The sequence below is a fragment of the Lissotriton helveticus genome, chromosome 4_1 (assembly GCF_964261635.1).
Source record: "Lissotriton helveticus chromosome 4_1, aLisHel1.1, whole genome shotgun sequence".
In the NCBI taxonomy this organism is placed as follows: Eukaryota; Metazoa; Chordata; class Amphibia; order Caudata; family Salamandridae; genus Lissotriton; species Lissotriton helveticus.
The window spans coordinates 964,109,036-964,124,369 of NC_136063.1; the positions used below are offsets into that span (position 1 = coordinate 964,109,036).

At 46.4% G+C, this 15,334-nt stretch overlaps 1 protein-coding gene across 3 annotated transcripts in view; it reads left to right on the forward strand.

Annotated features, from left to right (window-relative positions):
• ZNF622 (zinc finger protein 622) overlaps positions 1-15,334 on the forward strand; it is an 85,247-nt gene that overhangs the window by 24,159 nt on the left and 45,754 nt on the right. For all 3 annotated transcript variants that reach the window (XM_078687578.1, XM_078687580.1, XM_078687581.1), the window contains exon 3: positions 2,041-2,325. In XM_078687578.1, the coding sequence (XP_078543704.1) occupies positions 2,041-2,325 (285 nt within the window). The remainder of the gene's footprint in view (positions 1-2,040; positions 2,326-15,334) is intronic.

The window sequence follows — 15,334 nt, forward strand, 5'->3', positions numbered from 1 at the left end:
AGCAACTTAAACGGACATTTATTTTGAAAACCTTCACGTGCCAGTGATGTTTGGGTTTCACAACCTTATCCGAGTCAGGATACTTGGATACTTTAGAGGAGGCTGCCCTCTAAGCCTGGTGCAAGCTTGCCAAGTGAGAAACTGGATATCCTTGCACATGAAGTAAGTCCGACCTTTTACAGCGTGCTCCTGTCAAATGTGGGTCGTTAATAATAACCCTAAACTCTAATAAGTGGCCCATCAGACACACTTTTGTCCCCACTCTTCCTGTGTAACATTTATTCAGAAGTATCAGCGATATATATACCTTCTCTGAATCCGAGGAATGGCATACGTCAATTGATGTTGACCTATGCCGTTGACTTTTTTTTCTTTTTACATATCGCCTACTACAGGTCGCTCTTGCTAAAGTAGTCTCCCTCAGGCAAAACGTTAGTGCAGTTAGTGTGTCAGAGAGAATTTTGCAAGGGAGCACATTGGTTATTTCTAAGAAACCGGGGTTGCTGGAAGTTGAGTAACTTTTTATTTGTTTGGATACTCTAAGGAAAACTATTTTTCGATGTAGTGATACAAAAAGAAGCGCAAGAAGTTTGTACACAGACATATTATTCATATATTGGTGCTAAATTCCAACGTTCCCCTTTTTTGATTTCCTACTAATTCTTCCTAGCTCCCTGGACATGGCCTTTAGATGCACCCTCATTTACTTAAATTGTGTAGTCTCAAGATCATCAATCCTCTATTTTCTGTTATTAGCCGAGTAGTTCTAGTGGGGGTAATATTAATGAATATACTGTGACGAGACTGAAATATTTGGGTTGAACCCAAGTTTTCTGTCACTGGTATCTTCATGAATCACCCCCTACCAGGTGGGCCGTCTGTATTGTAATACGACATGTAGATGTTTAAGGCTTGTGTCAGTGGCCTTACAAATAAACTGTTGCTTTATTTTGCATACCGATATTATGGCTAGCCTTAGCTAGCTTTATTTGACCACAGCAGGAAATATGGCTTCTTATTGCTTATAGAACCAGGCACTGCGTAGAACCTTCTTGGCTGAAGGTTGTCTGGAGGGCTTTTTTCCACAGTGCCCTATGTAGCGCAAGTCTTATCAATTCGTGGGAAGCTGTGGACAGTCATGACCTCTGATTCAATGTAAAAGATATTCATTTCTACAACAGATAAAGTCCTTTATCATTGTATAGTGCTGTAATGACTGTAATATCTTGATCTGGTTAAATGCTAAACACCAACTCGCTAATTATGCCAACATGTCTACGAGCATCACAGAGGAAGAAGAAAAAGTCTTCAAGTAGAAAAAGGAAGACGTATGTAAAATACTAACCAAATCCACTGGTGCACCAGGTCTAACATCCTAAAACTTTCTTTGTCTACATTGGTGTTTGCTAGCCTTACTAATACCTGTGTTGATGAATCATATATGTCTCGTAGACTGCAGAGTCTTCACTTTGCACTGGAGAATTAATACTTTCTATTCAAATGCTTCTTTTCACCTCCATTTTCAGAATGGTCACCATCTATGATCTACAAGGGATGTGATTTGAGGCCCTCTGCTTTAGTCTAAATGCAAAATCTCTTCGTATTTGCTCGTGGAAATTCCATATACTACAAAGATTTGTACCATACTAGGATACCGGAGGAGGTTACGGTTACAATAAAACACACAGAACTTAATAATTTTTATTTTGCTGGTTTTAGATGTTATGAGTGTCGGTCAGCACCTCTTGCCCTCTATACTTGTGCCCTAACAGGGACATTACATTAACACCATTTGAGGTAGCTTGTAGACCTATCTTATTATTTCGCAAATCTGGGCGTATTGTTACGGAACCCTTTCAAGATCTTCAGGGATAAGCTTGTGATGGGACTAAGTGTTAAAAGGTGAAGCAATGCTATGAGTCGTACTTTGATTGCATTGTTTGAGATCTAATAAAATAAACGTGTGTAGTAAGAAGTAAAGTGTTATAGAAATAGTGAAAATATTTATTATTTACCCTGCTTTTATTTTCTGTTTTGAAGGCTGGGAAGATTTGGATGATGATGATGATGATGATGATGAGGATGACGATGATGATGGACTTGATGATGAAGAGATGGACCCAGCAACAGATGTATCTGACAAGGGTGCCTCCGCGGTAGCCTCAGCTGCTCCGGAGGGTGCACTGCCAGTCACAGACTGTTTGTTCTGCCCCCATCATTCACACTCCCTCATGAAAAATGTGGCCCACATGACGAAAGTGCACAGTTTCTTTATCCCAGATATAGAGTTCCTGCAAGACCTCAGGGGACTGATAACATATTTGGGTAGGTACTTTTTGTGTTGAATATCTATGCAAGATGGATGTCGCCACACAGGTAGATTTTAGATGTGGATGCATGAAATCTCAGTATGTTATTGTTCTTGCTGTTTCGTCTGAATAATCCTTAACATTTTGACTCCTAAGGGTTTGAGACTGTTAGCTAAGTTTATTTTCCACAAGAAATTGCAGACCGCCTTTAGCGATATCTGTACAGGTATGTACTTTTACCAAAAAAATAGGTTGTTTGTGAAATGATGTGGCATCAGCATATAAGATCAATCATAAACCTTAATCATCACTGCAGTCAAAGCGTTGTTGGTCTGGCATTAGCCAAGACCTTTTGATTTTTTTTAAATTATACATTTTATGTACTTGGAGGGGCTTTCAGCGAGCCCTCTTAATCTATTGGTCTGTTGCTGTGATTTACATTTTTATTCTGCCCACGTCAGTATACAACACGGGGCAGTGGGTCAGCTTACTTTAGCCATTGGCTAACTTCACTGCGAGTGTTGGCATTCTTCTTTTTCACATTGAGCAGATCCACACAAAACCGCTTTCTTCCGCACTAGGGGCTACTGTGACAAAGTGTGCTTTAAGAAGCCACAGACTGTTTTTGCTTTTATGCAGTTTTGCTTTATTTTGGCCCTGGATTGGCAGCTCCTGAAAGTTTTACAAAAAATAAAGTAACAAAACCAATATTGGCTTAGGCAAAAGGTAGCCCCCCACAGCCTGACCTATTGTCGGTCCCACTGCTTGTTCTTAGTTGTGACGTGAAGAGGTATTACTGAGTCAGGGATTCCAGTCCATCTTTATTACGAGCCCCTGCCTTTGGAGCATTAATGGAGTTTAATTAGCAGATCAGTTAATGTGGGATTGATAACGTCACCTGTACGATTGGGCCGGAAACAGCCGACTGAAAATCTGAGTCGATGCAGATCAGGAATGGGTCTGGTGATTCCTGCACTAGGGTTCGAGTTACCCAAGTCCTTGTATAATAAACCACTTCTTGTGGTTTCTGAATGGAAAGCGACATATTTACAGGTACACTGATCGTTATTTTAAGCTTTAAGAGATAGCTACTGGCACCGTGTAAACAGCCAGAGAATTCCCCAGAGTGTTGACAGGATTCTTAAACAAATGATGGTTACTGAAGAATGCCTGCTGCAAAAATGAAGAGTTTACCCGTTTTCAAGTAAAGACACACTTCACATGGTCTGCTCTGCAGCAACTTCCGGCACTAAAACTTTAACTGTTATATTTTTGTAGACGGCCATAGTAAAGGTTGTTGCCAGTCACAAGTTATGTCATCTATGCAATACCACTTAGTTTGATTCCGCTTTGGTGGTGGAGATGGTACAGATATTGGACCCTATTAGGCCTGGAAATCCTTCAGACCACCTGACACCTAAACATCTGTGAGTGATCTGGAAAGCAACTAATGGAGACATTTCTTGTTGTCACTTTTGGCCACCCCTTGTGCCTCTAGTGACCCTGGCTAAATATTGTTTCTTGGTTGCTTGGAAGGCTTGTGACCACTTTATACAACACCACTACTGATTAACGATGTGTGATAACCCGGAGAGAATACATGCCACAAAACAGGTTTTCTCCCACCCCCCCTTCTCCTTTTGGCTTCCCCTCCCCAGGCAAGTACACATCTATCCTTGAACGAATAGCGGTTTTGATTTCAACACTGTTTTGACTGAATTATTGCAAGGCAATTGCTGGTTGGCCATGCATATTATTGCTTACCCTTGCTGGTCCACTCCGTAGTAATGCTTAAACATTGTCCAAGCTAACCCACAAAGCAAAAGGCCTATTTGTCCTAAGTGCACCCAGACACTTTCTACTGTTAGCAGGCAGTCCGGCATATCCAATGTCATAGTATCCTTGGATGTTATCTCGAGTATTTTATATGCAGTCACAATTGTCTCTTCTGTACACATCTCATAAATACAGATGCTTCTACTGACCTTGCATCTGGGGATTATACATTATTTCCGCTGAAATTGAGCGTAACATGTAGACCCCATTAATACCGGGCCCAGTTCTGTAAATTTTCTTCCTTTCAGGCAAAATAACAAGTGCAGCAATGCACTCATTTACAGCCTGCCTAAACTCGTCCCCGTAGCACCTCTAGAGGCCTCAGATACATAATCTGGTCATCACAGGGCCAGTAACACCAGGCTTCTGATAATGGCCCAGATACAGCTTTGTCGCAGTCTTTATGAGGGCCTCGCAGTTGAAATCAAAACCACTTTAGAATGCTGCTCAGTCAAAGGTGTATACCTCCAATAATGTTCAGGCTGCTGGTGACTTGAAACTACTTGCCTGTTTGCATTTTCGTAGCTGCTAATATATTTAGTGTCGAAGTAAATTGGTGACAGAACTTTTTAGCCATAATCTGCTGCTATTAGGTTAATTCTGATGATTTTGAGCTTATTTTTTATTCTAAATTGTTTTTACTGTGACTTCTTCTACTTTTGCCCTTTGTGGATCCAGTCATTTGTTTCGTATGCGTGGCAATCGGTCATACTCTTGCCTTTTTCTTCTCCTTCAAAAGCTCTTAAATTTGGGGTTCCTCAAGGTCCCTCATTGAGCCCACACTATTTAATGCTTATGTTACCTTTGGCCTCCACCGTTGAAACCTTTGTCATTTGGGGGATCTCCTATGCGAATGACACACAGCTTATTTTTCCGAGTGTAAAAAAAACAGTTGGGCAGCAGGCCTTTCGGAGATGCTTACTAGAGGTGGTGGAATGAATGAATAGGAACTGTTTGAGATGTCATTCTTCTAAAACAAAGATTCTCATATTGCTCATAGCACGTATAGCTGGTCCAGTGATTGGTGGCCAGCTGAATTATGCCCAGCCCCAACCCCTACCTCTGTAGCAAAAAATCTTAGATTTAACATGTAAAACCGTTTTCAGATTAGTGTTGCCTCATCAATCCCAAAAGTAACATTCAAACCATAAACCTTCAGCTGAGGAATCTGGAACAATATGTGTGTTTTTTGACACAATATACTGATGTACACCGACCTCTCTGATGGGACCTGATGTACTAGTCTTTCAGTCCTTTTTTCCAGCAGCTGAGCAGAGTAATTGGTACGAGTATGGCTCCCTTTTTGTTTGACTTTAGATTGAGTTGCTATGTCTGCAGTGTTTATATGTCATGGAAAGCATGTAGATTAAGGTTTGCACTTGTACTGAAAGTCCTATAATAGAGATCAGCATAATGTTTTTTACTTAAATGTTTTATTATGATTTTTACAATAGAAAACCAGCAGCATCCACATTAAGGTAGCCTATAGCCCATATTCATCAAATTTTTTCTATTACACAGACCCTTCAGTGCGATATATCTGTAATGAGATAGTACATCTCGACTGGCCATCCTGCTCAGTAGGGATATAACTCTACTAAAGGGTCCATAATACTTTATCCCTAGACATGTGTAGGACACACAAAGCTTCAGCAAATTCAAACAATTTTTTAAAGTTGATAGGTGTGGCCTCACACCACACCCGGGCATCATGCTTCATCATCGGCCACACCTCATTCACCAAAGAACCTTACAATGGTGAATTGGCTCCTCATGATGATGAGTACCTTTTATAATGTGGGTGAAAATGGAAGCGGGATCTAGACTCAATAAAAATCCCTGTATCTTATCCCAAGGGTTGTCCTTTAATGTGGATGGGTCTAGGGGATGATTAAAAACTGAAGTGATGCGCAGGATTAGTTAGTATCCCTACATTAGTAGGGGTTGACATGTTTCAGCCTATAAACCAGCCCTCAGGTGAGTCCCAAGCTTTTTTTAGGACACAAGATTCCAATTTTACTGACTCCTAATTCTGAACAAACATTAACAATCATATGTCACCAGGCCCACAATGCTTATTTGTACGGTCCTGTAAACCAGCATACACTGGACATGGATATTTTATGGATCCTGAAAATTTAGAAAGCATATAACATTAAATATCATAATTGCAACCTCATGACTGGATTACATAGACAGACCAAACAAATAAATAAGACATCATTTTGTGTGTCTCTTGTGATCTGCTAGTCGTAATTGTATGTTCACGCGTGTTCAGTGCACACAGCAAGCCACTGCAAACCTGTGTGGGTAGTGCAAACCATGCATGACAGCACTCGTACTGCTCATCATTTCCTTACCCTAACCACTACTACATGAGTCCCCTTGGAGTGGGGAATCCTTATAGTTACACATTGGAAAGTAAAGACACTCAAATTAATTGAAATTCTGACTGGAATATGTGTCTGCCTCCTGCGGTACTTAGCACTTACTTTGTCAGAGGTATTGCCCCTCTGTTTCACCTATACGAGTATAGTGAACCCTCCGATTGTTAATCCGCCATGGAATGGGCTAAGGATTATAAGTGTCACTTCGAGTCAAGCTTATCTGCAACAGGGGACAGAAGTCCGCCCACATGTGCAGCAGCGCAAGAGACACGTTGACATCAAGACGTCATGACGTGCCTTACGTATGGCCCGGAATGTTGAAAGTTGAAGTGCTCCTGGTCTGTTCTGTGTAAGAGTTGATCCAGCAGGACACCAACCTGCGGACAATTATCACTAAGTCACACACACTCTGGCCAATTAACCACACTCACTTACTGAATCCAGTTCATAAACCACACCGGAAATCAATTTAGGGCTTTTCTATATGTCCATTAGCCTAAAGGAATTTGAACATATTTAAATTCTAACCCCTTTCTTCCTCTTGGATCATTTTTTAGTTGAGTTAGAAATGGTAATTAATGACTTTTAAGCATTTACTTATTTAATTTAATAACCAGAGACTCCATTCTAGTTTTAAAAATGTTATAGGAACATATTTAGTGAATCAAATACAAATTACAGTGTTAACTCCATCATTCTGGAAAGGTAAATTCCAATTGCCTAAATTAGACTAATAGACCTTAATAACTAGTACCTCAGGAAGAGAGGATAGAGAGAAAAGGTACATTGAGACATTACAATTATATTTACCTAGGATGGTGTGAGATCAGACCCCTCTGGCCAAGAGTTTGGACCCCACGAATTACCAGGTATTGGTTCAGGACAGGTTTAAGACAGGACAGATCACCCCTTCTGGATTCAACACCAGCGTCAAACCCCTCTCAGATACTAGTTCCCTCCTCGAAAATTCTTCCTCACCTCGTTCCTAGTCCCTCGCCTCCTTGGTCCTCTTCCGCACTCTAGTTCCTAAATTTTATTTGAAATTTCGAAGTCTGTTTCAGGTAGTCAATCAGCGGTCGTCTAAGCTGCTTGATTTTGGCTTTGTGCCCCAGCCTCTCTCTAGTTTCGTTTTTGCTGCTGCTGCCATTTTGTTGTTGTTGTGCCTCGAAGACCGTACCCTACACCTCGCCCCGCCTCCCAGCTGATCCTCCCTCCCACTGATTGCATAGCCCTGCTCCCGCCCTCGGTAGCGCTGTGACCGTCCTGACGCTCTCAGTAGCGGTCGCTCCCCACGCTCCCATCTCTACTCCTGGTATCGTTTGAGCTGCGCTCTTTGCTATCATCAGAGAATTGTACATCTGCTGGCTGCTGTGTATATTCGCGCTATATTGCGATAAGCTTTGCCGAATTTGTAGTAATAATTATACCTTCAGCGCTCGCTGTGTTGCTCTGATTTATAAGTCCATTGCTTGTGTTGTGCTTTGATTATTTGTAGCGCTTTATTCAAAGATCGTCTAAGCTGCTTGATTTTGGCTTTGTGACCCAGCCTCTCTCTAGTTTCGTTTTTGCTGCTGCTGCCATTTTGTTGTTGTTGTGCCTCGAAGACCGTCCCCTACACCTCGCCCCCGCCTCCCAGCTGATCCTCCCTCGCCCCTCCACTTCTCCACTTATGACAGATGCATTCGCGCGCAGCGGAAGCGCCCCATGCGCGCCGAAGGTGCGCCAAAGGTAAGCCCGTTTACGCCCGACCGCGCCTGGACCGCGCCCAGCGCCAGACCCCCTGGCCCCCGCAAACAGCACTCCTCCCGCATAACGTATGACGCCGCCACCCTCTTTGCCCTTAACCCCGGACGCACACCACAATGCTACAATGCTGCCCCAGGACGTACCCACGGTCCCTTCGCCTGCCACTCCTGCAAGTTCACATGCATCAAGACCCACACCAAATCCACTAACTCCAAACACAGCTCCGACTCTAACCACCTGAAGTGCATCCTGCTGAACACCCGCTCGGTCCACAGACACGCCACTGAACTCTGGGACCTACTCGACACTGCTTCACCGGACATCGCCTTCCTTACTGAAACCTGGATGAACGCATCATCAGCACCCGACATCGCCATAGCCATCCCGGACGCTTACAAGATCATCCGGAAAGACCGCACCAACCAAACAGGAGGAGGCATCGCCATCGTCCATAAGAACACCATCAGAATCACGACCAGCTTCGACGACAACCTTGCAACCGCCGAACACCTCAACTTCCAGATCCACACCGACCCCAGGACCACACTTAGAGGCACCCTCATCTACAGACCACCAGGAACCCGTACACAATTCAGCGAAGACATTACTGACTTCATCAGCCCACATGCCCTCACCTCCGAGAACTACATTCTACTGGGAGATCTCAACTTCCACCTGGAAAACAAAAACGACAGCAACACCACCACCCTTCTGGACAACCTGGCCAATCTCGGACTCAAACAACTTGTTGACACCCCCACCCATGTAGCCGGACATACGCTCGACTCTATCTTCACCTCCTGCAAACACATCTCCTTCGATCACACCACAGCTCTCCATTGGACGGACCACAGCTGTGTCCACTTCAGCTACAAAAATACCACGACCCACAACCCCCCACAACCTATTCCTCGAAGAAACTGGAACAAAATCACCACCGACCAACTCCTCACATCGCTCAACCAAAACCCTCCCGCCCTCTCATCGGACCCAAACCAAGCTGCCACCAAACTCAAACAATGGATCACTCACAGCGCTGACGAATTAGCACCCTTGAAAAACCAACAAACCAAACAGGGTAGAAAAAAGGCCCCCTGGTTCAACGATGACCTTAAGAAATCCAAGAAGCTATGCCGTACTCTCGAGAAAACATGGAGAAAAAACCCAACCACTGACAACCTCACCACTTTCAAGGCAGCCACCCGCAAACACCACCAATTGATCCGATCCACCAAAAAATCAGCATTCAAGGATCGACTCGACAACAACGCCCTTAACAGCAAGGAACTATTCAACATCGTCAAAGAATTTACCAACCCCACCGCAGCCTCAAACGACATTACTCCCTCCAAGACCTCTGCGATTCGTTATCCTCTTTCTTCTACAACAAAATCGCCGACATACATAACAGCTTTGAGAACATTTCTAAAGAACAGTCCACTCCACCCACCTCCGAACCTAAACCGCTCCCTAACTACCTTAGCGCCTGGAACCCAATCACCACTGAAGACACCATCCGCCTAATGAACTCCATCCATTCAGGTTCACCAACCGACCCTTGTCCCCACCACATCTTCAACAAAGCAGACTCCATCATCGCACCCCATCTCCGTGATGTCATCAACTGCTCCTTCAACTCCGCTACCTTCCCAGAAAGCTGGAAACACGCCGAACTCAGCGCCCTCCTGAAGAAACCCACAGCAGCCCCCTCTGAACTTAAGAACTACCGCCCCATTTCCCTCCTCCCATTCCCTGCCAAAGTCATTGAGAAAGCTGTCAATAGCCAGCTCGCCGCCTTCCTTGAATCCAACAACTCCCTCGACACCTCACAGTCCGGCTTTCGAGCCAAACACAGCACCGAAACCACCCTCATTGCAGCGACAGACGACATCCGAACGCTACTGGACAACGGAGAAACAGCTGCCCTCATCCTACTCGACCTCTCCGCCGCCTTCGACACAGTCTGTCATAGCACCCTCATACAACGCCTCAGCAACATCGGCATACAAGGAAAAGCCTTGGACTGGATCATCTCGTTCCTCGCCGGGAGAACCCAGAGAGTCAGACTCCCCCCCCCCCCCCCCCCCCCCATTCAAATCAGAGGCCACCGAAGTCATCTGCGGAGTACCACAAGGTTCATCACTCAGTCCCACCCTCTTCAACGTTTACATGAGTCCCCTCGCATCCATCGCGCGACAACACAATCTCAACCTCATCTCCTACGCTGACGACACCCAGCTGATCCTTTCCCTCACCAAGACCCTAACACCGCCAAAACCAATCTTCACGAAGGCATGAAAGATGTAGCCGAATGGATGAAAACCAGCCGCCTAAAACTTAACTCAGACAAAACGGAAGTCCTCATCCTAGGATCATCCCCCTCTGCCTGGGACGACTCATGGTGGCCACTGGCCCTGGGCACAGCACCCATACCTACAGACCACGCACGTAACCTAGGCTTCATCCTAGACTCCTCCCTCTCAATGTCCAGACAAGTCAACGCCGTCTCATCCTCTTGCTTCAACGTACTTTGTATGCTCAAAAAAATCTTCCGGTGGATCCCCACCGAAACAAGAAAGACTGTAACCCACGCACTAGTCACTAGCCGACTAGACTATGGAAACACCCTCTATGCCGGAACCACAGCCAAATTACAGAAAAAACTCCAACGCATCCAAAACGCATCAGCCAGACTCATATTGGACATCCCTCACCAAGCTCACATTTCCGGTCACCTGAAAGACCTCCATTGGCTTCCCGTCAACAAGAGAATAACGTTCCGTCTCCTCACCCACGCACACAAGGCCCTCTACAAACTAGGACCCGAATGCTTCAACACACGACTGTCCTTCTATACACCCACCCACCAACTAAGATCCTCCAATCAAGCCCTCTCCGCAGTTCCGCGCATCCACAGATCCACCGTGGGAGGAAGATCCTTCTCCTACTTGGCGGCCAAGACCTGGAATTCTCTCCCCACCCACCTTCGCCTTACACAGAACCACATCTCCTTCAGAAAGGAACTTAAAACCTGGCTGTTCGATAAATAATGCACCCCCTCCCCCAAGCGCCTTGAGACCCTCTGGGTGAGTAGTGCGCTATACAAATTCCTGAACTTGAACTCAGACAGCATGTCTATCCCTCAGCGTTCTGGCAGCGATTAAGGCTATTGAGTATTGCTAACTGTGAGAAGTTGGCCTGATATATAATGTTTCCAATTCTGGAACCACTGTGTATCAGTCCAAACTTCCCTTATGGTGTCTGGTTGTAAGTCAACCTTATTAGACAAGCTATCCTAGGGGTAGCATGGACTAAGCAGCCTAAAGGCTTAACTTAAGAGGTCGTGTTAAGCGAGCTGTTTTACCACATACAATCCTGTAATATCAAATGAAAGGACACCACACAAGTATATATTATAAAAATATATGTATTTATTACTAAAAACAATCCCCAGTATTCTTTATGAATAAAGGGGCACAAGCGTTAAATCAAAAGCACAGTATAACATACAAAGTTGCACAATTTTGGATGAGGCCTAGGGGCCACTCAAACCATATACTAAAAAAATTGTATAAGAGATACCAATCGATCAGTGGTTAGGCCTAGGGCCTAGGGAATCGCTGGGAGCAGTCAGGACTAGCAATGCTGAAGTCGGGAAAAGCCCGCGGGATTCGGGTGCAGCACGTAAAGTGCGGCTTGCATCAATGTAAAGTCAATGGTGCGTAAAAAGTTACAAAGTTAGAGATTAAGGACACTTCCGCTGAACCTAGAGGAACAAAACTTAAGACACAGACCCTAGAGGTGTGTACCAGTGTGGGAACACCGGCGTTGCAATGTTACCTCACCCACAGGAAGTGGGTGCACAGGGTCGAAGTTGAGTCGGGTTTCGTCACGCAGGTTCTTGGTGCTTGGAGCTGAAAGGGCTGCAGGCGAGGTGAAAGAGAAGTGTCCGGTGAAGTCCAAGGGTGAACTCAAGTCGAGAAGTACCTGAAAGCAGAGGGGACAGAGTCTGGGTCACTCAGCAGTGACCAGGGTGGAACCAGGATGGAACCAGGCAATGTCGGGCGCACTCAGGTGGTTGTCGAGGAGCTTCTCTCCGCTGCCACGTGGGCTCTGGGGCATCTGCGACGTCCAGGAGCGGGTCACGATCTGTCCCACGTAGGCTCTCACCGCCGGCGCTGTCGGCTTCAAGATTGGAGCAAACAACACTTGGTAAGAGCAATCCACGCGAAACCGGGAGATTGCTTCTCACTCGAACCAGGAGGGTCAGAGTGGGGGCTCCTTTTCAGGGGAGCTGGTGCAAATCTGGAGCAACCAGAATCGCAAGTCGAATTTCAAGTTTCGTCGGTACAGGGGCCACAAGCCGGCTGGCAAGTGACCGGACCAACGCGTTGAGCCAAATGGAGCAGAAGGGCCCCACGCAGCACTCGTCGAGTGGGGAGGGCTGAACTTCGGTGCAAGAGTGGCTCAGGGTCGGGGCTTCTCAAACCCCGGTGCACAGCTTCGAGGGTCACTCGTGGGCTGCACGGTCAGCGTCTCGTGGTCAATTCAAGATGGCATGCCCCACGCTTCCGGTCGCCTCCACGGGTCTCAGCTCTGCAGGGACTGTGGATCGGGCTGTTGGAAGGCAGGCAAGCTTGATCTCGTCGATCTCTGTCGCTCGAGTTCCGGCGGGAACTGCAACAAAGCAGACGTCGAAGGCTGGATGGTGCCTGTTTGCACAGGGTGGTCACTCCTTGACCACAAGGGAGATTCTTCAGTCTTCTACGTTGAGCAGGATGTCGAAGGGTCCAGAGTTTCGTTTCTTATGTTTCATCAGGATAATCTGAAGTGCATTGGCACTGCTCCCACTCTTATTCGAATCTGGGGGGCTGGATTACCTGCTAGGTCCCCTCCTATGGGTGGGACCCAGGAAGTGGGTGGATACACCCCCTTCCTTTGATCCTGGCCGCGCTGGGACGGGGCTGGAGTGCCCCAGAACCGGTTTGGCCGGATTATGCAAGGGGCAGCCTTGTGCTCCCCAGGCACTGTCTGGTTTCTTTCAAACCTCCCTGCTACAATCCACTATCTCCTGTCTGAGGGGGTGTAACACCACCCTGCGACAGGAAACCCTTTGTCCAGGCCCCCTTGGCTGAGTTTCGGTCAGCTGCAGGGGGTCAGACCTGTGTCTGTGGCAGAAGCATCCATTTTGTGGATGTGAGGCTCTTTTAAAATTAACCGCATTTCAGCAAAGTAACATGTCTTCTCCCTCTAGAGGGGTGGAATGCTATCCCCGTCGCCAGAACTGGCGAGGGGATAGTATTCCAAATCGCATGACACCTTACACGACATGTTTTGATAAAGCCAAACCAAAGTTGCTATATAACCGCGAGGATTATAATGACTTAATAGTATATGGTATGGCATTATCCTGAAACAGCTTAGGGATTTGTTCCCGACGGCTGCAGACAGGCTCAGCTCATGCTAGAGCTCCATCTCACATTAAACCACGCACTCTGCCTCCAGGATTGATGAGGCCTTCCATAGGAGTGGCTCACAGGTTAATATGTGTCCAGATATAGGTATACTATACCTAAGCAAGGGGTGATTACACCACCTTGCCCCAGCTGAGTGATCAGCCAGTTGTATCAATTTAAGGACCAGCCAGGGGTGGCAAAAGATATGCTGCAGCCCCTGGTAGGCCTTGGTGGCACCTATGCCCTGAGCACCTATAGTGCATGGTACAGGGGCCGACAAGGAGTCCATTTCCAATTGTGGTATGTACCTATAGCACATGTATTAATAATTTAGAGAGAGAACAGCAGGCTGGGGGTCTGATTAGCAGGCCCACAGCCTCAGTAGTCGAAAATCAGTGAAGCAAAAAGCAAAAATTTGGGGTGACCATAGGATAGCAGACCCTACTCTCCTACACCCCCCCCCCCCAAACGCAGGGACATTAAACTAACCTTGACCAGATAAGTCTTCATGTTCTAAGTGGAAGTACCTGGAGAGACCATCTGCATTACCATGGTCAGTCCCTGGGCGGTGCTCCACTGTAAAGTCCATCCCCTGTAGGGAAATGGACCACCTGAGCAGTTTGGGATTTTCACCCTTCATCTGATTTAGCCACAAGAGGGGCTTATGGTCTGTCTGAACTAGGAAGTGAGTTCCAAACAAGTAGGACCTCAACTTCTTCAGGCCCCAAACCACAGCAAAGGCCTCCCTCTCAATGGCTGACCAACGTTTCTCCCTGGGGGTCAGCCTTCTGCTAATAAAAGCAATGGAGGACATGAGCTTGCTCATGGCCACAGATGGGGAACAGGAGGAAGAGAGTGACCCTCTCCCAGACCGGCTTTCTCAGAACCCTGATGATGGTTCAGTTGATGGAGTAGCCTTGGCAGGCAGCCTCACTGACCAGCAACAGATGGACTGCAGACAGGTTTTACAAGCCCACAGACACTTGTTTTCACTCACACCCAGCCAGACAAACTGGTGCACCCAGATCTACAGGCAACCTGACCATGTCAGGGATTGTATCAAGGCTGAGGTGCACAAGATGTTGGAGCTTGGAGTGATTGAGCCATCAGAGAGCCCATGGGCCAGCCCAGTAGTCCTTGTGCCAAAACCTCATACCCAAGATGGAAAGAGAGAAATGAGGTTTTGTGTGGACTACAGAGGCCTCAATGCTGTCACTAGGACAGATGCACATCCCATTCCAAGAGCAGATGAGCTCATTGACAGATTGGCTTCTGCCAAGTTTCTGAGCACATTTGATTTGACAGCTGGCTACTGGCAAATCAGACTAGCTGAGGAGTCAAAAGCCAAGACAGCATTCTCTACCCCCAGTGGACATTATCAGTTTGTGGTGATGCCCTTTGGTTTGAAGAATGCACCTGCCACCTTCCAAAGGTTGGTGAATCAAGTCCTTGCTGGGCTGGATGACTTTTGTGCAGCTTATCTTGATGATATTGCTGTCTTTAGCTCCACCTGGGAGGATCACCTGATCCACCTGAAGAAGGTTCTGGAGGCCCTGCAAAAGGCAGGCCTGACTATCAAGGCTACTAAGTGCCAGATAGG